Consider the following 25,997-nt stretch of genomic DNA (forward strand, 5'->3'; position numbering starts at 1 on the left):
ACATTTTAGCATGAGACGTACATAAAAAGGTACATTGTTTTCTGTCTCTACTTCGTAATAGCGTGAAAACATTTTGTTATAATGTGAACAACATCTTGTTATAACAAACTTTTAACGTTATAACGTTACACTGATTTCTTTTTCTCGCGTGGCAGCTAGCAGAACATGTATAGGCCTTACTAATCAGTAAATACAAGGGTGAAAATGGGTGATACTGACATGAGGTCATTACAGCGAGTGGGTTGTGAGAGCTTGTAACTACATGTGAATACCGTTAGGTGGCATTATAGTCGCAAGGTGCCGCTGTCTCCAATGGAGAAGGTTTACATGGCCACGGACTTGTCCAAAATTTAGTCAAGAGCATCAAGACATAAACGCCAAGTTGATCGTGTCCCTCCAAATCAGGCATCAGTATTGATCATACTCATGTAATATTCCAGATGAGTTTCGCGTCTACTTATTTGCGTAAAAAATACATGATTTAAATTAATCAAAAGGACAGATTGCTAAATTATTTTCGCTTTAATACTTAACTACAAGACTGAGTCGCCTACGTTTGTGTAATGAGTTAATTTGAAGAACTTCATGGTGTAACTTTAGTTTGGAAATGGTATAACCTGAGAGTGAATCGAGAAAATCCCAAGGGTGGGTGTGTGTGTGTGTGTGTGTGTGTGTGTGTGTGTGTGTGTGTGTGTGTGTGCGCGCGCGTGCGTGTGTGTGTAGGGGGTGTCCAGCAGTATGAAAGTTTGAGCGCAGACTGCTTCTTGTTCTTGCTGACCCTCCCAGCAGACAGTAGCCTGTCTGATCCCCTCTTCTCTTTGCCAGTTGAACATCCTGTGAAAAGAGGGATTTCTTGCTGTGGTCTTAAAGGAGAAGTGAAAGAGAAAAAAAGGTGAAAGACAAGAATACCTGACGTGTTTGCCTCAGCTACCAGCAGCAGACGGAGTCCCTCTAAACCTACACCTACCTACCTACCTACCACCGGCTAGGGAACTGCCTGCATCCGATAAGGGATCTAGTCGACAAAATCAAGTGTGGAGGGAGGGGGTGTGGAGAAAAAGAAGTCGAATTGGAGAGAGGGAAAAAGGGAGAAGAGACACCGAGGGAGGGGAAAAGGTCAGGGACACGGGGGGTTTATCGCACTGCCAGAAATAAGGAGAGTGTCTACACCAACGCTTTGGCAGACGAAACCAAGGAGACGAAGTGAAATAAACCAGCAACCCCCTCCCTACTTAACACTGACATTTTTTCGCAAGGACTACTGTGGATTTTTTTAAAAGCACTTTCAACGTCTCCCAGAGATAGTTTGTGTGCTTTGGTGAAGTCCAGGTGAAATTTTGGACCGTGCGTAATTTGGAGAGTTTATTGCCACACTGCGTCAGGATGCGCGTCTGTCCGCTGCTGGTCTTCCTCTGTCTGCTGTGCGCTGGACGCGCTCAGAAGTTCTCAGCTCTCACGGTAGGAAGAGCCACATAACTCTCAGAATACATCTCATTCATATCCACTCATAAAAAAAAGTTTTGTAGTGAAGGATGTGCTCGTGCATTCCATGCGTAATATTCGAGCAAAAGGGCACAGTTTGGGGAAAGTCTTTCTTTTAACTCAGTAATGTAGTTCTGAAAGAGATCTTTTTAAGTCGGTAAGATCATGAGACTGGTGGTCATCATCCTTTATCTCTTTCTTTTGAGCTTTTCATCTAATCATCAAAAATACTTGAGTTGAAAAAAAAAAATAAACATAGTGATACATTTTACATCTTAACAATGTTATAGCCCATGCTGACACTATGCTTTTTTGATAATCTCATTTCAAAAGATGCAGCTTTGACTTTTTTAAGTATGTTTCATACCTTGCACACATTCAGACTGACTTTAAGATTGATTTTAACTTGATGGATCACCAGGTAGAGATTTGCATTAGGAAATAGATCTCTGTGTTCTCTGTGAGCTGTGTAAACTCCATATCCCTGTGTTTCAGGGTCTCTGCACAGTGTGTCTGACATGGCAGAGCTGCTGGCTCTTCTCTGGGGAGTTGATTGGTGTGTTAGCAGCACCACTGTGGTATGCCTTTAGCGCTTTTACCTGCCTGCCAGCGTCTTGTCTTGCCTCTCTGTCCTGTTTACTCTGTTATGCCAGCGGCTGTGTAGAGGTTACTCTGCCAGTGTGAGCAGGTCTGCTGCATCAAAGCACATGGCAATGTTTACAGAAGCAGGACAGCAGCTCTCCATTGACCTTAAACTGCATCTTTAATTGAGTAGAATTTCATGGCCACGATCAAGTGCAGGTACAGTGCTAAAGGAGGAATGATAGAAAGTGGAATGTACACTGTCAGAGGCTTCACCCCTTGATTTAGAGGTTGATGTGACAGCCGCCTCCCCCAGCACCATTATTTATGGTGCGGGTGAGGATGCCTTAATATCCAATTGGAAACAAATGGCCATGAGTCGTTAACCTGCAGGTGAGGGGTCGGAGATCCTCTCTCCCTGACGGCACTATGGAGTTGTGGAATGTGGGAGGAAGTGTTGCACTGAGCAGATGCTCCCCCTGATTTTTCACCATGATATACACATTTACTCATATAGAATATGAGTACAGAATATGAATAATTGTCTATTGAGATGTCATGGGTAGTAATATTTACCCGGCAGTTGAAAGGTTACACTGATACAACTGTGTGTTTGGATGTGACACAGAATCCACTCTGCTCTGGGTCTGACTGTAAGAAGGAGAAACTTCTCTATTTCATTGCATGTTTCAGTGGTAACTGTGTCATACCTCCCCACTGTGGCTCATTAGACTGTCTTTATTGGAATAGCACATGGAGCACTACTTGTCCTTTGACAGGACTTCGTAAGTGATTCATGGCTTATTGTATGGATGACACAGGAGAGGTTATTGTTGGTTTCAAGAAAATGTCTCCATGTGATATTTTGAGCATATTTAAGGTCAAACAGGCAGTTAAATATATGGGATATTTGCCCAGGTTATTCATGAGGCAGACTTTTTCCATGGTTTATGGAAGTATGAAATAGTGTGTGAAAAGATGAGGGAGCATAGGACGTTGGCTGCCTCATTTTAAACCTGAAAGCAATTTTAGTATAACATATGGGCTCCATTGACCCCTATGCTTTCATAAAATTGTGCACCTGCTCAGAGAGAGATTTTTTTTTGTCACTTGACTATCAGTGGCCTTTCACACCACCTCCTTTCTTCTTAACAACTTTCACAGCAATTAAGTGCCTTTTCCTTTGATTGAGTTAGTAGCCTGGTTAAAGGCTGTCACTGTCTTCCCTTTCCACCATGCTGGAAACTAATGATCCCCTTTGCATCCTTGCGTCCACGCAGGAAACTCCCGCCATGGCCATTTAACACGTTTGCCACGGCTCTCAGCTGGGGCCCCCATTGACCCTGAGGGGCCGTGGTGTGAGGGGCCTCTCGGGGCGCTGGAAGCGGGGGCCTCCCAGTCAGAGGGCCCTTATCAGCCTACAATGTGCTCTCTGCTGGAGGCTCGCCTCCTCCATACTCCATTCAGTCCCACAATGCTGCAGAATCAGGGGGAGGTAATAGGATTGGATTTGTATGCTGGTTGGTCTTGGAAAAAAAAGTTTCCCTTGCACTCCGCCAGTCTCGCCCTCTCTCGCCTGTCTCTTGTTCCTTTGCCAACCTCTTGTATTATTTGAGCAGATGCAAAAAGCATCTTCCAAGAGAGATCTCACAAAGAAAAAAGGAAATCATGAAAGGAAAGAGAGCAAAATAAAGAGAAAGAAAAACAGATAGTGAAAGCCAGCTGTCTGGAGGTAGACAAGAAAAGAACTTGAGCAATAAGTGGATTTGAGTCACAATATGTGTTCTGTCTTGTACGAGTCTCCTTTTATGATAAATCAGGGTGGAAGCTTGTGCTGCATGTAGCTGAGGCGGAGGCCATCTATCACTCTCCAACGTGTTGCTGTGCATGATGATGGTGCCGGCTTGGAAAGGCTGGAATGAGACATCAGGGGAATGTCAGGGCTCTGCCTCGGCCTCGCCCATCCATCACCACAGGCCAAACACACAGAGATCTGCAGCAGACAGCTAACTACCATTAGGAGTGCACCAGAGGAAGAGGACCTCAACACACCATCAGTCTCTGATGCTTCTTCCTCTCACTGGCTTTCACATCTTATTTGTTCTCCTCCTTCAGTGTGGCCCACTGTGACTTTGAAATAAACACTTGGATGTCTGATAGTGAATCTGGGTGGCTGATTTCATGGGTGGCTGATTTCATGGCTAGCTGTGTTTTTCCACGCTGTGTTCTTGGAGCTTTATCGTAAACTTGCGGGCACTTGGCGCTCTGCTGTGTGCTGTGTACAGCGGACATCTAGCAGGATGCTGGGCTGCTGAATGACTCAGTTTGGGTTGTCAGTCTGCTGGCTTGATGCTGATAATACTGGTGTAGTTTGAGCACTGGGGTGGCCAGCATGAGTCGTGGCAAGGCTGGCGGTCCACCACCAAGCATGGCTGGGTGCACTCAGACACTATCAGAGCAGTTACTGGCTTTGGAAGGTTGTGGTCATTGCAAAAACCATCCTCAGACCAGCCCGTCATGCCTGCTGGACTTTATGTGAAGGGGTGAGCTGTGAGAGACAGAGTGAAGGGTGAGAGGAGGTCACTGCCGCAGAGGGATGTCCAAACTGGTGTGGGAGGACGCGGGGGGGGGGGGGGGGGGGGGGGGGGGCGACCGACGGGAGACTGTCAGTTAGATGCAACAATACAAACAATCCAAGAAACTCTGAGACACTAACAAGGAGGGGCTCCAGTTTAAACAAAGAAATGGGCAAAGAAATGAGCAGCTGTAGAAAGAGAACCAGAGTATCCCTCTTGAGTACAATATGAAGTGGAAGTTTCTTCAGGGATTACAAGGGTAAAGAGGAAACATAAAATGGCAAATCCTCCCAGTTGTGTCAAAACAGCATAACTGTTGGCAACTGGTACCCAACCTTTTTTGGCCTGTGACTTCTTAAAGTGATGCAATGTCAACTTGTGACCCATCACTACAGATTATGGCCTTAATAAGGAAGTTAAAAGGATTATTACCTCTCAGATTGTTCAATTTTTTTAGCAGTTCAGAAACTTAAAAATGTCTAAAATCTGGGGTGCTCTGGTGGCCCTGGGTTAAAGCACTAACCATGAACTGCAGTGTCCCTGGTGACATTCCTACAGTACCTCTCTCCCTCATTTCCTGTCATCTCACTTGTGTTGCTCCTGATACAAATATGTAGAGTACACTGTTAGTCTTGCATTGCCCAAAATAAATACAGCTCTGTATAAGCTCCCTTTAACCACTGGAAATAGACAGTATTCACCATTCATATTGTTATTCCCAAAGGAGGAAGAGGGATTACTCGCCATGTTTCTGTCTAGAAAGATGAAGGATGAGTGTTGAGATTTGGACGCAGGATGTTCTTGTGAAGCAAACAGCTCTGCAGTGTCAGGATACTTTTTGTTTCTCTTCTCATGACAACACATCATTTTTTAAAAGCCCGGGAAGAAAGGACTTATAAAAAATTTGGTTTTTGAAAAATTTCATTCAATCCAAAGACTCATCTTCCCTCCCTCGCGGCTCCTCTTCCGATGTGTTTGAACGGGCCTCTCCTCTCTGATCCCCCCGGGAAGATTTATGAGCAGGGTTGACAGAGTGGGCTGTATCCCCCCCCCCCCCCCCCCCCCCCCCCCCCCCCCCACCACCCCCGGCCCAGGGCGATTCTGCCTTCCCTGCCAACCCTCTTCCAGGTGCATGCAGCCCTGCAGCTCTGCTCGTCTGAATGCAGGAGGCTGCCACCGAACCTCACCTCTCACTTCATTTGTAAGATGTCAGACACAACATTTTTTTTTATTGGTGATCATCCCGCCCTCCTCATAGATGTGTGATTTTTCTTCTTGCTCTTTATCTTGCCTTTCTTTTGATAACTCATAACAGATTTTTATGGCTTTCCTTTAATTGAGGGCTTTGATTCTCTGCTTTGTGCCACAGATTTCAAGTGTGTGTGGGTGTATGTGTTAGTGAAAGAGGGAAAGTTTCTGTCTGTGAATAGTTAACAGAGAGGGCATTGAGACAGATTTTGGATATTCGTGCATCCACTGACAACTGAACAAAACAGCACAAAACAAAAGAGTAAAAGTGAGTGAAAAAGTGTTTCATATCTACAAATATTTTCATTATAAGAAGACAAAACGAATTTAGAGAGGTATTTATCTTTGATACGACTGACTGAACACTGCACCTGCATAGGCATGGATCTAGAGTTTGTTTTTTTCCACTCAACCCAAGTCATTATTCCACAGAACTGAATGAATCACGCGAACTATATGAAAACCCAACACACACACTGTAGCAGCACAAAGCTCCCTGACATCTAGTTTATTCAGCCACTTTATCATTCACTGTCTTTTCATTCATTGTATCAGTCACAGCTTGTTGCCATCCCCCTCACCATCGCCGCCGCCCCATTGTGCGGCCTGGCGAGGGGGTTTCATACCACGGTGGCAGATACAATGGTGGCATTGACACAGGTGATCCGATGCGTTCAGCCAAGAGTCTTCGTCCTTGTTTCTCTTTTCATGGCTGAGTAAAACATCCTCATGAGTGATTCCAGGTGAATACCTGTGCAGGTGTTGGCACAGACAAAGAAAAAAGGAAGCGTCAATCAAGTCTTCTCCAGCCCTTTAGACAAAGACAAAGCATGGCTGCACCCTGACAGGCTTGTAGTGACACTGCCTCATATTTGTGTCTGTGTGTTGCACTGTTTATCAGTGCTTTCCAGTGTATTCATCAAATGATTTTGCTCATGAACCTCCTGATAAACAGAATTTTAAACAGAATTAACAATTTGCATGGCAGTGAACACCTGTTCTGCAAATGACTTTTTGGTGTGGTAGCCTGTTTTTATTTGACCCTACACAAGCTCCAACCCCAGTCTTTATGAAACCCCCCAGAATCACACCTGTTTATGGAGATTTACATGTTTTGATGCAAAGCTCATCAATTCTCAAAATAATGGCTCATTGAGCAAAAGTTTTCTCATCTTATCTCCTGTCTTCTCACTGCTGCAGTTCCTGCGGGTGGATCAGGATAAGGAGTGCAACATGGAATGCAGCGGAGCTCCTCGCAAACCCCTGTGCGCCTCCGACGGCAGGACCTTCACATCTCGCTGCGAGTTCCTCCGAGCCAAGTGCCGCGACCCTCAGCTGGAGGTCATCCGAGGGCCATGCAAAGGTCAGGTCATGAGTCACGCTTCAGCGCCGCCTGGCACTCTCGAATACACAGAGGGGGTCACATTAGAAACTTGTGGGTTAAATTCATTTCAGCATAATTGATTCTTTGAGTGCTGGGTGGACGAGTGGGGTTGACACAGTGAGAGTGGGTGGGTGGGGGGTTGCTGCTCCCTGGCTGGTTTCACAATTTCACACCATTTGATAACGAAATTTAATTTGTCAAAATGCTAAATTTTTAGTGGAAATTATTTTTGTTTAAGGTTTTCATGTTTTGTTACCACAGAAATACCTATCATTGGACCAATGGTAGGGAAAGGCTTCAGCTCTCTGAGATCAAATTATTATGCAGAGGTGAAGGCATTTGAATGAAATATCTTGACAAGAATTAATGGTCTCATTTTCATCATACTAGATGTAAAGCTGTATGTATGTGACTGATGGAAGACTGGAGATGAAAAGTGAAAGGGGAAGGAGAGCCAATGAAGTCAGGCGGCTGACAGACTCCCTCATTGTTAGTCGTTGTTGGAAGGAAGCACCCATATACCCCAATGCTGCAGCCCCGAACCCTCTCACCCCGCCCCACTCACTAACTCTATGCTGCTAGTTCATCGCTCTATGGCCTGGGGACAATGCCCCATTCTTACACATTACAATATTAGAACACTAATGCAAGGAGCGTGAGCACAAGGGTTTGCTTAAAAGAAGTCTCATATGATGGAAAAGCATTCCACGATTTTATGCCCGTCCTGGGTCTCTATGGCAACGTCTCTAAGCGGACATCTGGATGTGGCGGACAGCGCCGGGACACAGAATAGAGGATTCCAGCTAGGAAGCTGAAAGGGACAAGAGTCCATGAAAGTCGTATTGTATGCGTCAATAACATCGGGTCTATAAGAGTTCGGACCCCCCTCTGCTTCTGGACGGCCGGGGTGAAAGACACAGCAGCAGCAGCCGAGTCAGCAGCCGAAATAAACCAGAGGGTCGGTCTGGCCTAAAAGCACAGAGATGGGATTGTGTTTAAGGATGGTAAGACTGGCACCACATTTGTTTTCTATCACTGTGCTCAGATGATTCAAGTGTCCTGTCATTTTTTCCAGTCAGCTTTTTGGTCGGAGCCCCCTGGAGAAGGACGATGGTTTTGGGTTTTTCCACTGAAGCTAACTTTAGAGTTCCTCAACTTGCTGTTTTCCTTCATCCGGAACATCCAGCGTCTTGCCCCCTCTCCTCGCCAATGACAGTGATACACACACACACACAAACGAGACTAAAGAGAAACCAGTGCACATTCCCCTCCATGTGTCTAATGGACAATCTACTGTAAGCCCTGCCAGGGACATGCAGCCTCCTGACCAAACTGGTGAACGTTTTTAAACTTAGCATGAGTCATTGTTTTGATGTGATTTGAACCTGCCAGCTAGTGAGGCACTGCATGGCAGCCCATCTGTCACACCGAGTTACCATCAAACCCATCGCTGCCCAACATTTCCTGAGAGTTTGCACAGCTGGTACTGTTGGCCAGGTGAGATGAAGCAGCTTTGGAATGACAGAGTGAGCCATTGCTCTGACAGAGAGATGTGAAAAGACCTGAGGTGCACATAGGTGAAAAGTTGCTGACCCACATTATATCAACAAATAGTTAGAGGACAGCTGGGGCTGAACTGAGGAGACGGTCGAGGTTTAAGAGGAGAGTGAGACAGACTCGGAGACATTAAGGAAGGGTCAGGTTTTCCCTGTGCATCAGCCCTTTTCTTGGGTGACTGGAATGTTCTACAGGAGCAGCACGAGCTGCCTCGCTCAGTAATGGCTTTACCACCAGGCACTGTGCAGGCTTGTCTGACTTGCTCCTAATAAGACCGGGGGTGTTGGTTCTATTCCCAGCCACACAAGTATCTGCCGCTTCCGAAATGTCTTGAATTGTTTCCCCTCTGTCTCTCCTCTCTGCCTACATTTTTTTCTTTCATTCTTCATCATCTGTGAGATTCAACATCTTCTGCTGACTTTTTAAGTATGTCGGTTTCATAGTTTTGCAGCATAAGAAAATAGTTGAGCTGTGGGTTGAATCATGGGTCTCTGTGATGTGTAGTGATTCTGGTGATTTGTGGTGCTCCTCAGATACATCCAGATGTGTAGCAGAAAAGAAATACACAGAGCAGCAGGCCAAGAAGCTCTTCCCGCAGGTCTTTGTGCCTGTATGCAACCCTGATGGCACATATTCCGAGGTAACAAAAAACATAAATGATACTTCTTTTGAATATGAGGCAAGGCTCTAGCAGAGGGAGGCCCCAGTAGAAAAGACTAACTTTTGCATCCACTTTTCGCAAGAATTGCTCTTTTCTCCTGCATGAATTTAATTGTTAACACCTTTTTAAAACTATCTATCCACATTTCATTGTTAGAGGTTTCTTGTTTAGCTGGTGCTGACTTTGTGTTTACATGCTGTTTTGATTACAGGTTCAGTGCCACAGCTACACTGGATACTGCTGGTGTGTCACCCCCAATGGCAGACCCATCAGTGGCTCAGCAGTGGCCAATAAAAAACCTCGATGCCAAGGTGGGTAAAACCCCAGCAATGTGTCTTATACTGTATACAGTATTTGCAGGCATTTTGTAATACGCCTGCTGTATGACATAAAAACAACAAAAATAGAATTGCTGATTTGTACCAGAATGCGGTTTTTGTAATTTTGTGAAGCAATGATGATAAATCGAACTCAAAACAGCAAAAAAAGACATTCCATGTTTGCGGGGGGTGTAATCTTCAGTCCTGTGGGAAAGTGGTCAGTAACTGGACTGACGGCCACAGGGTTTGAGGGCCACCCGAGGACTGAGCGTTGCTCAAGCCCCGGGGCTGCGTGTGTAAATAAGCCTAGTAGAAAATCCCTGTTGCAGAGTTGAGCAACAAAGTTAAACTGTAAGGAATGTAAGTGTTCTTGGAGGATGGCGTCTGCCAAACAATCAAATAACCAATGCCACATGTCCTCCCTGTGCGTCTCCACGGGGCTGCCTCGGAAGTTGCTGCTGTCTCAATAGCGAGAAAGCTCCAGTAGTAGCAGCAGTAGTTGTATTGTTACTGCCAGCTGCTTAGTCATAGCTGTGTATATGAACCGTAGAAATGTCATAAAATACATCTCCATTGACATGCAGTGTGTAAGCGACTGGATACGCTTCAAATAAATTGAGAATAAAAGGCAGAGAAGAGTTTTCCACTGTGGTGTCTGGTGGCTGTTCAGTCAAAGATTCAGGCCAAAATCTTGAAGTATGCTAGATATTTATACTTTTTTTATTGTAGTGAATAATGTGAAGAAAGTGTTTGGTGGTGAATTTTTAATTTATTTGATCATATGCTTTTCAGGTTCAAAACAAGAGAGAGCTACTACAAGAGAGCCAGGTAAAGCAGGTGAGACTTTAATTCAAGAAAAATTAATTCTCAAAGGCACATTGATTCCTTTATGTGTGCATGCATGCTTTTGTGTTTGTCTGTGTGTGTACCTATCTAAGCATGCATGTACATGTGAGTGTGTATTCATTTGTATCTCTGTCTGTTTGCCTGCATCTGTGTCGGAGATGTGCAGGGTGGGTCGCCTGTTAAGGCTTGCCTTTCTAATATTTTGTCAATTTGAGAGAGTGCGAGCAGCCTGGAGGCTGATATAAAAGCAGTCTGTTACTGAGTAACAAGTCTAAGGAGAGAGGTTGTGGTGAGCTTTAATGCACAACGCCAGCAGCTACAGCTCCTATAACCGTCTGCTGTCCCTAACCAGGCAGCCAAATGGCCAGGGAGCAGCCAGAATGGAGGAAAATGGATTTCTCATTCTTCTTCTCTAACCTGATCTCACTTAGTCTTGGTTCTTTTTCAGCAACAGTGACATAAGATACAAGGAAATGTTCACACTTTATCCTCCAACCTACTTTCACTCTGTCTCTCATCAACATCTACCCTCTTCCAGATATAGAACCACTAAGTTTTCCTTCAGCTCCACTCCAGATACTGTATATCTTCTCTCTCTCTATATCTGCGCTCATCTTGTAAGAGATGATTTGTTTAACTCATGTGATTTGAAGGCTCTCAAAGAAAAACTGTAATTTGGGTTGATTCCAATCGATTCCTTATGTGATTGTCTGTGTGTGTGTGTGTGTGTTTGCATGTGTGTACAAACAGTCTTGGGTATAGTGTCTGTCTGAACCCGGCCAACTCATTACACATAGATCAAGTGGGAATGCAAAATTTGGGAGAGGAGGAGAGATGGTGGGAGAAGGAAAGAGGGAGGGAAGGAGGTGGAAGAGAGGGGGTTGTGGTTCAATCTGAACTGGTTGGATAAACAGGGTGGTGAAAGGCAGAATAAACTGTAGATTTGTGGTGTGCCAGCGCTGAAAATAGCAGTGATTGCATCAATATTTTGATTCAGCAGAAGCCCATCAGTATCTAAGCAGTTCACAGCAGCCATTGCTGTGCTTTTCTTATCAGACTGTTGGTAATGTTGAACACCAAATGCTTTACCATAAACCCATTTCTGGTGCTTGACTTGACAAATTCATTCACATGCTGGAATCATATGCAGCCGACGATGGACAAACAGCAGTTAAACTAATGCCGTACGACCACAAATAGCGCGGGGGTTTCCTGGCAGATGCTAAAAGAGGTGTTACAGTCATGTAAAAGGCCGCAAAGTAAAGATCGGTCATTAGTGGTTTATCGTAAATCCGAATCATAAATACACTTTTTGAAATGGCATTTCCATCCCTTAAGTGAGCACAGTAATAACATGCCTGCTTCAGTCAGTCACACTGACTGTATGTATTTTTAACCACCAAGCATGCTTGAGAAGATGAATGGCTGGCACAACGCACTTGCATTAAATGTAAAATCCTGATTTTGCAATGGAGAACTCATTGTTAAAGAAAAGAAGTTTAAGCTTAATCCCTGTTTGTGGAGCCACCCATCAGAGATGCCCTGACTCATGCATTAACAGAGCTTTACTGTGAGCAGAGTGAGTGACCTACACTGAGGTTAACCACACCTACGGCCGTGGTTTTACCCTAAGCGGCTCAAGACCTCCATCCCTGTCTCCCTCCTACCACAAATCAAACAAACAGAGTCCAAACAAACACTGAGCTTGATTCTCCCACTGTTAATTGGTTTGTCTCAGACTTGGCTACTGCATTCTTCACCTCTTGTGTCTCTCCTATCTTCACACAGCTCTCATAACTCAGATGTAGGCAATGGAAGAATGGAGAAGAACATCAGGGACAACTGTTGCTCATCTCCTTTACATTCATTTTAACTGACCTCAATCTGTCCTCCATAGCATAATGATCTCCCTTGGTGCATGAAGTGAAACCATGGGAATATATGACCACTATATTGTGATTTTCCTCCTCTCTTCTCTACCTGGAAGACACCTCCTTCAGCTTTCAACACACACACACACACACACACCCCTCTCTCTCTTTCTTACTCTCCTCACCTCTCCCTCTGCCTCCATCTTTCTTAGCCGGGCAACGTGCAAATCTCACATAGTTAAGTGTTCTCTAGCTTACTCTCGTAATTGTAGTCTCCTTGCAAATATTCTCCATTCTAAATGCAGATGAGACTGGCCTAGTGGTGGATCCACAGCCTGCTGGTGATGAAGAAGGTGAGCTCTTATCCGTCAGACTGTGAGTAAAAAAATGTTTGATACTGCTCCTGTGTTTACTGACACACCACTGACTGACTCAGAAGCGTCGCTTCTAAACATCCTTAAAAGGAAAAAGGAGCCTGCAACATGAAGCAGTTACAGCATCACGCTTCAAAAAGGTCATCAGGGGGAAAATGAGATAGTGAAACCTTTTTAAATTGATAAGATGACTAAGATTTGATGTTTATATAAAGGAAAGCTAAAGTGGCAATTTCAGCATGAGTTGCATTTTTGCTCTTAAGCCTCCGTAAGCTGTTGGTCATACCAGATCAAGTAATCCAGCAACAAAGTGCCTGGATGTTAACTAGAGCAAGGTTGTGTTTCATTGCGTAAGAATTTCACTTTTCATTTGAAGAGAAAGATGAATGTGTTTTTTCATCTTTCAGAAGTACATATACTAAATTGCTGTACTTGAGTACAATATCAAGATACTTCACTTTATACTTCTACACATTTTGAGGGCAAATGTTGTAGTTTTTACTCCACTAAATTATCTCACAGCTCTAGTTACTGGTTGCTTTACATAGATGAAAATACCCAGTATCTGCTCCAGTTTCAGCTGCAACATTTACTTTATGTTGCTGCTGATACATCTGTGAGTTTTTTTATATTGTGATACCCTTCAAAGTTACAGTTCGTAACTTTTATGAAAATAACTTTTTGTCATATTTGTAACATAGTTGTTACATCCAAAATTATTACATGAGACAGAAAGTCTATGAAAAAGATCATGTTCTTCCTCTTCCTCCTATTGCCTCTAACGGCATTTGCTAGAATCTACCACAGCACACTAAAAACAACCAATCAGAGCCAAGGAGTCTGTAAAGCAGCTGTCAATCATTGCATTCACTCAGTGGACTGCAGTCAAACTGTCAAACTAGGCAGCGCTGATCAAATTTGTGTCAAGTTTCAGTTACTGCATCGCCTATTTCTCACCTCAGATGTTTTCAGGAACAAATTTCAGTGTACTGTTTAGCTGTTAAATGAGAACATTTGTGACCTGGCCGCCATGTTAAAGACTGCCCACCGGCCAGACCGACTTTCTCATTTTACAGCTAAACAGTACACTAAAATATGTTCCTGAAAACATTTAAGTTGAAAAATGGTTAATGCAGTGACAGACTCTTGATTCATATTTGATCAGTGCTGCTTAGTTTGACTGCAGTTCATGAGCAGTGTTTGACAATATTGACAGCTGCGCTAGAGGCTCTGATTGTTTTTTAATCTCCCTAATGCCATGAGAAGCAATTTGAGAGGGCAGAGATTCACAGATTATCTACCTTGTGTACTTCCGTGTGGATATAATGACAATTTAAGCAAATATGACAGAGTTATTTTTATGAAAGTTACCAACTACAGCTTTAAACTCCAAATAGTAGAGAACTTCCTACATTTCTATTTTGATACAGACAACCTGTCACTGCGAAGAGAAGCAGACAGTCATATTTTGCAATGTTGCATTTGAGCACTTTTATTGACTTTTTACATTGTAAAAGAAGTAGTGTTTTATGATTTCATGTTAATGCAATCATTTGATATGACAGTGGGAGGCTCGTAGTTAACGTACCTCTCTTTTTGCAGCTATATTTGTGGTCACAGCTGTCATATACAATTTACTGTCTGCCTCCACTCCTGCAGTTTGAGATACGATAACCTTGATGTGCATTTTACAGTCTGTGAGTTTTGGAACCACCAGGTTTGGCTCCGATGATATACGAGCGTGTTTTCTATTGAAGCTAATAAAGCTGTCTTGATGATTTCTTTCAGACATCATTTCCCAGTACCCCACTCTGTGGACGGAGCAGGTTCGCAGCCGTCAGAACAATAGAACCAGAGCGCCATGTGAGTTTCAAAGACCACTTTTTCTTTAATGACGGCTATCGGGTGTTTGCAAACCTCAACTGAAAGCACGCTCTGTGTTTTTTCCTACTTGTGTGAGCAATCGTGGTTTGAGGCTGTTCCTGTCTTTTAAGGACAGATGGTGGGTTGTGAAACCAATACATCTTGGTGTTGGGGTGCGTCAGGCTTTGAGGATCTGCTTCTCTGTGGTTCCTAGCATTGCAGCGTATCTGTAATTATCAGCACATGGCACAAACACAGGATCTCCTATTCTTCTGGCTGGTCCGCTCTGGCCTCCTCTTACACACATGCGCGTTTATCTTATTGTACAGATCAGTTGCCTCTTTGCTCTTTGGGGAAAATAAGTTGCTTTCTGCATAAAACATTGCTATTTTGAGGCCCGCCTAGAGATGAGAAGCCTGTGTGCATGTGTGCATCTGTGTGAATCCCATTATCATAATTTACAACCAATAAAAAAAGCCTGAGAAATGCAGCATTGATGGTTTTGATTACCATGTGCTCTTTGGGGTATTGGGGTGAAAAAAAAAACACCCGCCCCAACAAAGAAAGCCCATACGGAGGAACTGGAGCGAAGAGAGTCGGTTGAGAAAGCGGGGAGGCATTTCATTTGGTCTCTTTTGTGTGGGTAAAGATCTCTAATGAAAATAAACAAAGAAAAGGGATATCCATAATCCCGCAGTAGCTTCCGAGCCTGGAGGCGAGCAGCGAAGAGAGGGAGAGGTCGGCGATGAAAGCCCTCATGGCCAGAAGAGTTCTACTTTCATCCTTGAGTTTAATGCTCAAATCTCTGTTGGAGAGCCGCACGGCAGAGAAGGAGGCTGCTGCACAGAAACAAGTCTGATTAGATCCTGCTGAGGCTCTGCAAAACCTGTCTCTCTCCCATTGAGGCCGCTACATTCTCTGTATGTACGGCTAAAAGAAAGGATCATGAAGCATTTTCCCCGGAAATTTATGTAAACATATAGATTCCTGGTACTTTACAGTACCCTGCATTAGTGTGTCAGTGTGTGTGAAGGCATAGGCCCAACTGACCACTGTTCTGCTTTTGTCTTGTCTGTGTCTCCCTCTGTCACACACATCCACAGAGGGCAGCTGAGTGTCCAAATATTTACTTAACTTGGGGCACAGGGAGCTCTACTCAGTCATTAGCCCGTTAATGTCCGTAAACAGTGCCACGGGGGGGCTGATATAGCAGTCTGCACACACTGTCTCTGAGCACTCATTCTCCACCCCTTTGTCTTCTCCAGCGCTCCAACTTCCTCCTCTTCTTCAGGAATATCGTAGCAATGCTTAGACTGTGATGAGAGAGCAGTGCATGCATTTGGCTTATATAAAGAAATTAACTTAAACATACTGAATGTTGTATAAATCCAAAATGTGTTAGCCAGATCTGATTAGGAGCGACTTCCTAACTTTAAACAAACCCTCTTCTTCACAGTGACTCTGTGTCTGTCTAGACCACCTAGGTGAATGCTGTCCTTACCAGCGGTGTGTGTCCACTGACACCTCTACTGATTCCCCGTATAACCTCTGACCCCTCTTTCCAGCCTCATCATGTGACCAGGAGCAGCAGTCTGCCCAGGAAGAGGCGAGGCAACACAAGAACGACGCCGTGTTCGTCCCCGACTGCGCCCAAGGAGGACTTTACAAGCCAGTCCAGTGCCACCCCTCCACTGGCTACTGCTGGTGTGTGCTGGTGGACACCGGACGGCCCATACCTGGGACCTCCACCAGGTGGGAGAGACCTCACTTATGGTACTTTCACCCTAATTTACAAAAATTCTTGGAATGTATTGCTTGGTTCTTTGTGACAAGGAAACCAGACAGTTGTTACACAAAGCAGGTGAGTGATCATTGGCCACATTAACACAGCAGAGTGGCCAGTTGATAAAGAGGCTGTCCAACTGGAAGACCTTGCTGCATGCCCTCTGTGCACTAAAAATGTTGTGGAACCATGTTAAGCATTATCTTTCCTGCAGGTCTAACAATGAAAACATCATAAAAGATTCTTTATTTGGAAGAAAATGTTAGAAAAATAGCAACTTTCAAACAACAAAAGTAAGCTCCACTTTTTGACGCTTAGAAAATAAGTCTGACATAAGCAGACAGACATCTACATTGCCGATGAGACAGAGTGACTCAGTGGTCTGCTGTGCGGCAGGTCACAGGTCAGTCAGGCTGGCAGAGTGGGGCACTGGTACACTCTTATTGAGCAGCAAGGCTGGGTATCAGATTAACAAGGCTTCAGGCAGAGTGCCAGACAGCACATTAGCACACATATGGAAGCGTGGATTTTCCCCCTTCTCTCTCCTTGTCCCAGGCCAGCTTTTGGCCCAGTCGCACAGCAGCAATCGAGGCTCCACCGACTCGCCAAGGGAGGCCGTGAAAGCTTCCTTGTGTCCCACGCTCCCTGTCTGCCTCTCTCCCTCTATCTCTCTTTCTCACCCTCCCTCCCCCTTTCTGTCCTCATACCAGTCCTAAATCCTTCCCCTCTTTTTGGATGAGATTCACAGCCTCTGGTTTGCCACAAAACAATTATTTGAATCCCTGAGATTTAACTGTACGCGGGTAATTGGAAAACATGGGATCCCTCTCTGATTTTTACAGTGAGGATAGTTTGCTGTAATAAACAATCCCTTTTATCCGTTTCACTTTGAATGACTTTGGCATTTTCTCACAAGGCGTACTCTCTGTCACAGGTATGAACAGCCAAAATGCGATGGCAATGCCAGGGCCCACCCAACTAAACCTAAGGATCATTACAGAAGCAGACATCTCCAAGGTAGGTCTCTAAAGACTGGACTCAGTCTCTGTTTTCCCTCTCTGTTCAGACCACATGGTGAAGTTCTAGAGTCAGCCTCCAACCGCCGCCATGCTTCCAAGGCTGTGATAACAGTGCGAGTGTGTGTGTGTGTGTGTTTGTTGACATCATTAGCACTGTTGGTCAAGGAAATGCTTGATAAAGAGTTGAGGATTGCCAGATACCGCCCCTCACTGGTCAATAAGCAGAGAGACAGAGACGGATCGGGGGGGAGGATTAATCTTGACTGACATGGGAGATGGTGGGTAGTGGGATGATAGCATGGAGGAGAAACAGCAGGCAGGAGAGGTAGAGATAATGGATAATAGGATGCCAGAGACAGGTAGTGATTGAAAGACTGACAACAGGGGAGATAAGTAAATTGAGTGTGGGGGTGGTGGTGGGCTAAGGTACAGGTGAGCTTGTGTTTGCTTTGTTAGGTAGATATTTACTTACCAGGACTTGCCTCTGTAAAACTGCAGAACTTACATTTTATTTATTCAAGTGGTATTTACAAATGGATAGAACTTAAGACCAATGATCATTTGTCTCATCATTCTGGGGAAGATTTTAAGAAATAAGCAGAGGTGCCTGATCAGACATAGTATACATGTTTCAGCAAATGCCCCACAACAACATATGTTTACACTCAAGTGACAAAGGAGGATGTTGCGGTGGTTGGATGGGTCAAAAAACATTGTACTTTGATGTGACCACTGTTTGTTTCCTGTGTCCCACCAACAGTCCATGTTGGTTTCTCTTAACCATGACCACCATCGGTCCCAAACCTGAACCAAGTATTCAATTCAACCAAAACCACGGACCTTTTCCTAACCATATCCATAGACCTAACCAACCTTAACCATAGTAGTATGAGATCAACAAAACGGTTTGGGAAGGCACCAACAAGACACGTTGTCCTGCCAGTATGGAGTGTCAGATCATCTTATGTGTCATTTTCGAGGAAAATTACATACTATGTATTTTCTTGTTTAAGATGACTGCCCAGGCTCTTAAAGTGAGGGAGGCTGACTAGAATCCAGTTTTCCTAAAGAATCAAGGAAAAAAGTCTACTTTAGAACCAGGTGGCCCACAAGGCATCACAAACATGAACGATTAAACCAATTTTTAACAGGTTTAGCTTATGACTTATTTTAATGTGGAAAAAAAGTTAAAACTGTTTCCTAACTTGTAACTGTCCTCTTGTTTTTGCTGAGCTGATTTGAGTTTTAACAGTAAGGCTTTATATTAAGGTCCTTGTTATAAGCGTGCCCTGATAGGGTTACAGCCTGCGTCGCAATCTGCAGGGATGTACACTTTACTGTCGGATTATTGTTGTTTTCTGTTTGCCGTTAGAAAAATCACAAATAAAATCACAAATCAAAATACCGTGTACATCAGGACAAACAGTTTGCAAGTCTGCAGGTGCACTTTGTATTTACTACAGTGTTGTAACACCGTGAAACTGTAGTGGTGCTAAATCACAAATACCAACTCATGTATATTGTTGCTTTAAAGTGTGTTTCTGTGCTTCATTGCTAAACATTGTATTCATGTGTGTGTAATTTTTTTATTCATATTTTATCAACTTTGACTACATGTAGCGTTCATTACAGATGGGAGTTATGAAAAACATTGTTAACTGTGAATAAGGGCATAATTAAGGATTTATGAACCATAATAAGGAATTGTTGCTTTAGATCCAGTAGTTGCAAAAAGCATAGTTAACTGTTAAGCGCAGCGTTAACTGCTAATAAATGCATTATAAAGAATATATTAATCTTTAAAAAGCAACAAAAAAGCTTAGTAAAGGTTTAACATAAGTTGACATAAGTAAGTAAGACTCAATAAATTAAAAAAAAAAACTCATAAGGCTTTAAAACAAGTTTCTTATAAGTGCTTATAAATGTCTTATAATCCAAGAATAAACATGTTTGTTATTACTAAGATGTATGTAGTCTAACACATAATACTGTTTATAAGCATCTTATAAGGGCTGTATTACCTATCAATTAACACTTAGTACAAGGACTTTAATATGAAGTGTTACCCACCTTGGTTTTCATCAAATTTATAAATACAAGTTGAGTTTTATCAGCAGTTGCACGACTTGTCCTCATAAAACCAATCATGGGCAGAGTAGAGTTATGGCTTTCAGGTGCTGCATACAACCAAATCACAGTTTAAAGCTGAACGGTGCTTGGCAAATTTACTGTTTTCTGGTGGTTTGGTAAACATGTTAATAATCCTCAAGCAAATGAACAGAGCTGCCACTGTTCGCGTCCCATCCACAACTGTTTATGTAACAGCGTGCCGGGCCAGAGCTGTGCTCTCTGCTCGCAGGTGCTGCATTTAGCAGCAGAGCAGCACTCTGTCTCTGCTCTGACATCCTGGACTCCTGTACAGTGGGACAGACAGTAACAGATGAATGCTCCTTAGAGCAACAAATGTTACTCATCTCTGCCTTCCAGTGGCCCTGGTGGTGTATATTATTGCTGAGATATTGAGCAGAAATAATTAGTGCGTGTAAAGGCAGAGAGTGTGAAGTGGCGATGGGTTGGAAAACAGCCGCAACTATCCCACGAGAAAGACCTCAAGCCCAACCAAACACCTCCTAAACACATAGTAGTAGGACAGAAAACAATATACTTATTCAGCCATGCAATCGCCTAACACAGACGCTCACACGAGTACACAGACTTCATTCTATATGTGTCAAAAAAACCTGCACCATATCAGCCAGGTCTCCCATTATAAAATACACAGGGACGCAGTCAAAAAACACAGCACCTTGTTTTCTTTATGAGCAATTGCGTCAACAGCTGTAAACCGTGTTACTGTATGAAGCAGGGATAATTACGAATGTTGCCTTCACGTTGCTGCAGCCCATTTGCTGTTGAAGCGCTGGTGTTGAGAGGTTTATGGGGCGAGATGCGAGAAAGGAGAACTTTGCCCTGAAAGGGGCAGGAGTGGAAAGCGGAGTATTTGGCTAGCTTTCTCCCCAGAGCGGGATCATGGGATAGCATTGGGGCAGCCATTGGGAGCTGCAGCTGTGAGTGCTGACAGGGCTCTGCCCCATGTGGCTCCATAGAAAAACACTGCTTCTTATTGACAGTAGCACACGGGCACACACATGCAAACATGCACTTACTGGCCAACTTTTTAGTAGCAGCAGATAGATGGAGGCATATGAACAGTGGTGCAGATCTTAGCTTTTCAACAAGAAAAAATGTAATCGTTTGAGGCTTTCTCAACTTGATTCCATCCTCCATTTGTCAGACTTGGGCATTACATAATTATAATCATTATGGAATAAGACAGCAGTCGTTTACTGCTGCAGCCATGAAGTGAACGGAAAATGGCCAGACTCAATTTCCTCTGAATGACAGCAGGAACATTTGTGTCCTGCCCCTCAGCTAAATGGGGTCCAGACAGACAGAAGCTGATCTGTCCCGCCCCCACAAGAAAAAACTTCTGCTGCCAAGAGGAAGGGACTGGAGCCTTACCTGATGGCTTCCCATTTGAATGAACTGCAGACACGCTCAGATTCCTGCAGCATTACGGGGAGGACGTGCGCTCTCCATGAAAAACACTAAGCCTCAAACAAGTCCAACTGTGTCCCACAAATCTCTCTTCAGCCAGAAGCCAGATAAAAACACTTTGCCTTGTGAGGGTGCAATTGTATGACTGTCTAGACTAATTTACCACAAGAGGCTCCACAAGGCACCAGTTTGGCCATTAACAGGTGGGTCAGATATTTTACTGGGCTAGGGCCAGGGAGGGCCCACTAAAACTTAAGTGCAAGTCTGTTCAGCATGTAACTGTGGAACAGTTTGGACATGTGAATGTTTCAACCCTCGGCCCAGTGCAGACGACTAAAGCCCTGCGCTACTTGGGAAAGGTCGAGTGGAGGCTGGGTGCTGGGTGTTTACGTCGATGCTGGTCGCCACCTGTTAGAGAGGAGCAAAGCATGCTATTATCTCCAACAGAGGAGAATCTGGCCCCGCAGGCCTGGGCCATAAAAAGAGTAGCACACTGTGGAGAATTTCTTCTTCTCCACAGGCAGAATAGCTGAGGGAAGCCGGCCTGTGAGAAAGCTGAGGAGACCCAGGAATCTCTCAGGCCTGCGTAGCCTTCAGCTCTTCGAGAACAACTTTGGCCTCCTCACTCTTAAAACTATATGGCCAAACAGACAATTACTATCATTAGGGTCATTCCTCCCCAGTTGTCTCTCATTTTAATTTCTTTCCTGTCATTCTGCATGCATTAATGCTTCTCTGTTGGTTTAGTTGGGTAGGTAATGATAGATTTTTACCTTATAGGTTAATGGCCCAATTATATCAGTCTTTTCTCTGGGTGACATTTCAAAAAGTGGAGATCAAGTGTTGAGTTGTGTCTCTGGCTGCATACCTTTTAAATCAGACATCCCTCAGACAAAATCCTAAGAAACAGTGTGTCTGTCAGGACTATATTTGGTCCCCTTGATGTCTCAGGTGAGTCGCAGGTGCTGTGGGGTTCCTCTTGTCCATACATACAATATTCAGTAACATCTTCTGTGCACCAGCTGTCAAAACCCACTCAGGGGCCTCCAGGATGATTGGCAGGTACCCTCTTCCTCCTCCAGATGAGGGGAGGTCTGACACTTTACGAGAGGGAGTAAAAGACAATGTCATGTTTGGGTTTATTTTCCTCCTCTGCCGTCTTTATGTGCTGTTCATGTTAAAACCACGCTGCCTATTACATGACGTCCCTCCCCAAACATTTATTAGGCCACCTATGACGGCAGCATTCCACATTGTTGTAATGCTATTGATGGGGGGATAATTTTTTCTGTGCCCGCTGACATATGTGTACACTTACTTCCATTGGAGCTTCGTATTGCATGCTCGCACACACTCATTCAGGTATCTGTGCTTTATTTTCCAGGCTGTCCTGGGGCAAAGAAAACAGAGTTCCTGACAAGTGTTCTTGATGCGCTGTCGACAGACATGGTGCACGCTGTCACAGATCCTGCATCTGCCGGAAGGTATGACATTCAGGAGTGGATTTGTTCATCTCATGATTATTGATGAGCATCAGTGGGTTCAGTCATTTACCAAAAAGGCACAAAAAATGCTCTGTGCTGCAGCCAGCTTTGGGTGGATCCACAGCAATTGATTGAACTCCAGTTTAGACATTATTAGCTGATGAATTTGACATCTGTCATTCAGGATGGCTGAGCCCGACCCTAGCCACACCCTGGAGGAGAGGGTGGTCCACTGGTATTTCAGTCAGCTGGACAAAAACTCAAGTGGAGACATCGGAAAGAAGGAGATCAAGCCTTTCAAACGCTTCCTGCGCAAGAAATCCAAGCCTAAGAAGTGTGTGAAGAAGTTTGTGGAGTACTGCGACATCAGCAACGACAAGGCACTGTCTCTGCAGGAGCTGATGGGTTGCCTCGGGGTGACTAAAGAAGAGGGTGAGCTGAACAACACAACAATGTCCAAATGTGTTCTCTTGTACCAAACTTCTAACTTGCATATTGATGGATAAAATACAGGAATCATGGCAGTCAGATGGTAAACAAGTATTAAATCATAATTTATAACAATACCCTCCCCCCAACAGCAATTGTCCAATCATAGCAACTGTAACTACAACATAGTACCACAATACAACTAATACAATCTGCTACTACAATCGTTACTTCAGCTGGCAGAATTGTAAAATTGGTCACAGAATAGAAACAAGAAATCTCCTGTTGTCTACATTATGTTTGAAATCAATGACCCACTGTTTGAAAAATTGCTAAGAATGTTGATTGTTCAATCTGCCTCCGGTATCTTTGTGACTTGCGTACAGTGCTAGATTGGACAGCATGACTGGGGCCGTGCTTATTGAAGGGTCAGTTGTACTTTGTGGAGGCAAGGATTTGCACCTCATATTATGGTTGTTGAGGTTTTTATCACTTTTTGTCTCACAGGGGCCAAACCAGGAGAGGGTTTATCTTCCAGTAAACTAGTAAGTAAACCACTCCTGCCATAATATTGAATCATTCAGAATACACAATATTTTTGTCCATTACAATGGTCACTGTGTCTGATTAGGCGATTATCAGTCTTGGAACCTATCAGCTATCAGTCTGACGATGAAGCCTCAGAAGGAAGTGGCCAATATTTCAGGAGATCCAATGTAGCAAGTGAATATCTGGGCCAAAACTTCCTCCTCCGTACACTGGGCATTTTTGCTAATCTCTATGGACAGCTGTGTTATAAAATTTTAAAAAGCTAATATAAAGCTTAATCGTCAACAGATGACAGACAATGGGTTCTGAGATTGTATTTCAGCCAATGTGTTCTGCCTTCCTTATGAACCGTTTCCATGCCACTCAAACATGACTGGTCAATACTACTTGGACAAGAGTCATAAATTCTTGCTGTGACTTGGCTGAGACATGACAGACTACATGTTGGTCCCAGTCAATCAAAGCTTGCTGTCTTTCGTGACGCGCTGGATGCCATCTACAAGGAGGTACTAGGAACCGTCCTCCAGGAACAAGAATGTAAACTGACAATGGCATTGTGTGTGATGCTTGCTGTCTTGTGTTTGAATTAAGCCTAAAGAGGAAAGACAAAACAACTGTTTCACAATTCCACCTCACAGTACCAACAACATAATTTGTGGTTTGCTTCGCAGTGCTTACAGTTGTACGTGGAAGAGCGCTTTGTGCTGTTCGTAGTCAAAGTCACAGAGTTGAGGAAAAATGTCATTGAAGGCAAATAATTGTTTTATCTCTGTTAGTGGGGACCGAGGCAGGGATATACAGTCATTAAAAAAGTTGCCAGTCTAAGTGCAAAAAAACAAGGGTCAAACTGATATCACTTTAATTTCCTCTCCACAGAATCCCTCGAAGAAGCAAGGCTAAGCCAGCATCTGCGATTTCCCCTCCCGCATGGAGACTCTGCCCTCACCAATCGGCAATAATGGAAACCATAGTATTTGCACTTTGTACTTTAAAAAAAAAATGTAAATTCACTTTGTAGAAATAAGGTATTTAAACAGACTGCTGAATCTGTGAATGATGTAGTTAGCTTTTTATGTCCTGACAAGCAAAAATTATTTAACACATACAATGTATGTGTCCTTTGTGTGTCTAAAAAGTATACTTTTCAGAGTTGTACAAGTTCTCATGTTCGATGTTGCTTTTTGTGCCCCGACCCCCAGTGTACTTTTCTCCTCACATTGATGATGGTAAAGCAGAAATATGGATAGTTTGCTCCAATAACTTAGACCATACCATCTCTCATGTACTGACTTATAGCATCTCTCTTTGTGCTTTGTACAGCAGTTTGCAAGAATGTTCTGAACATACATCATAAAAACATCCAACATGTTCACATGTATTCATGTTTATTAGAAATAAAAAAAAAACTCTTTTATACATTTTGTTTTCTGTGATTCTGCCAGTCTTAATGTGTCAGAGACAGTTAATCGGGTCAGCAAATTCCTTTTTTCTCTCTAATCCAATTAGTCTTCTATGTTTTCCTTCTGGTTATATAAATCTTGTAATGTCTCTGCCATTTAGTGTTTTCTTGCTGTGTCTTTAATAAAACACCTTGTTGACACAGTCTTTATGAGCCAAGCATTAGTCATACATAGCAAAGGTCGTGTATCATCCCATTTTCAGACAGCTTGCCAATTCCCCCGAGGCAACATTTTCAAATTGGAAAAACGGATGGTACTTGTGTCTGTTCTCGTCACACATTTCCCATGTAGACTGAAGACAGAGAAATGGACCAGTCTTATCTGTGTGTAGTATGACTGCCCATTAAAAGAGCGTTTTATGACCCAGTGTGTGTGTAAGTGTAAGCATGTATATTTGCATAAGGTATACTCACATGTATACAGTAAATGAACACTTTATCAGTCAGTGAGGTTTGAATGGATTCTTTCTTAAAGAAAACTTTCGGCTCAGGGCAGCCTTGACACATTACACTACTGTATATTGTCCGTGCCTGATTATGTTGGGCCTACTACGTGGTAAGCCCTGGATTTTCACACAGAAAGTCCCCTATAGGGCTGAGTGACTGACCTCCGACTGACCTGCTCACTGAGGCATAGCCTCTAATTTATGATTAACACATCGGTCTCCTTTCTGTGATATAATCCAGCCCAATGGTCTGGTTTTAACACCCCAGGGGAACACAGAGAAGAGATTATGACTGTCTGCTCTAAAATGGTGGATTAGAGATGGATAACCTATGGCCTTCTTAAGCACTTTCTCCATCCACAGGAAAGGGAAAGTTAAATCTGAAGCAACAAGTGTTATGCCGCAGGGACATATACGTTTTTATCCCACAGGAAACTTCACCTCATGCTCTGCTATCCAAGCTTTTCTATACATCTAAAACCATCGAGGCTCCTTATTTGTTTGCT

At 43.7% G+C, this 25,997-nt stretch overlaps 1 protein-coding gene across 11 annotated transcripts; it reads left to right on the forward strand.

Moving 5' to 3' along the window:
• The first annotated feature begins 769 nt into the window (after positions 1–769).
• On the forward strand, positions 770–25,003 carry smoc2 (SPARC related modular calcium binding 2). 11 transcript variants are annotated; one of them, XM_078176212.1, is made up of 13 exons: positions 770–1,458; positions 7,089–7,251; positions 9,363–9,469; positions 9,702–9,801; positions 10,603–10,647; positions 12,833–12,880; positions 14,690–14,764; positions 16,330–16,516; positions 17,482–17,564; positions 22,509–22,608; positions 22,793–23,040; positions 23,545–23,582; positions 24,463–25,003. In XM_078176212.1, the coding sequence occupies exons 1-13, from the start codon at positions 1,384–1,386 to the stop codon at positions 24,484–24,486; spliced, it is 1,293 nt and encodes a 430-aa protein (XP_078032338.1). In that variant the 5' UTR covers positions 770–1,383; the 3' UTR covers positions 24,487–25,003. The 11 variants fall into 11 exon arrangements, with proteins under 11 accessions (XP_078032338.1, XP_033469604.1, XP_033469607.1 ...); XM_033613713.2 differs by having other exon boundaries at positions 915–1,458; positions 12,800–12,880; positions 16,330–16,537; XM_033613716.2 differs by having other exon boundaries at positions 915–1,458; positions 12,800–12,880.
• The last annotated feature ends 994 nt before the right edge of the window (positions 25,004–25,997 follow it).

This window comes from Epinephelus lanceolatus, chromosome 17, assembly GCF_041903045.1.
Source record: "Epinephelus lanceolatus isolate andai-2023 chromosome 17, ASM4190304v1, whole genome shotgun sequence".
In the NCBI taxonomy this organism is placed as follows: Eukaryota; Metazoa; Chordata; class Actinopteri; order Perciformes; family Serranidae; genus Epinephelus; species Epinephelus lanceolatus.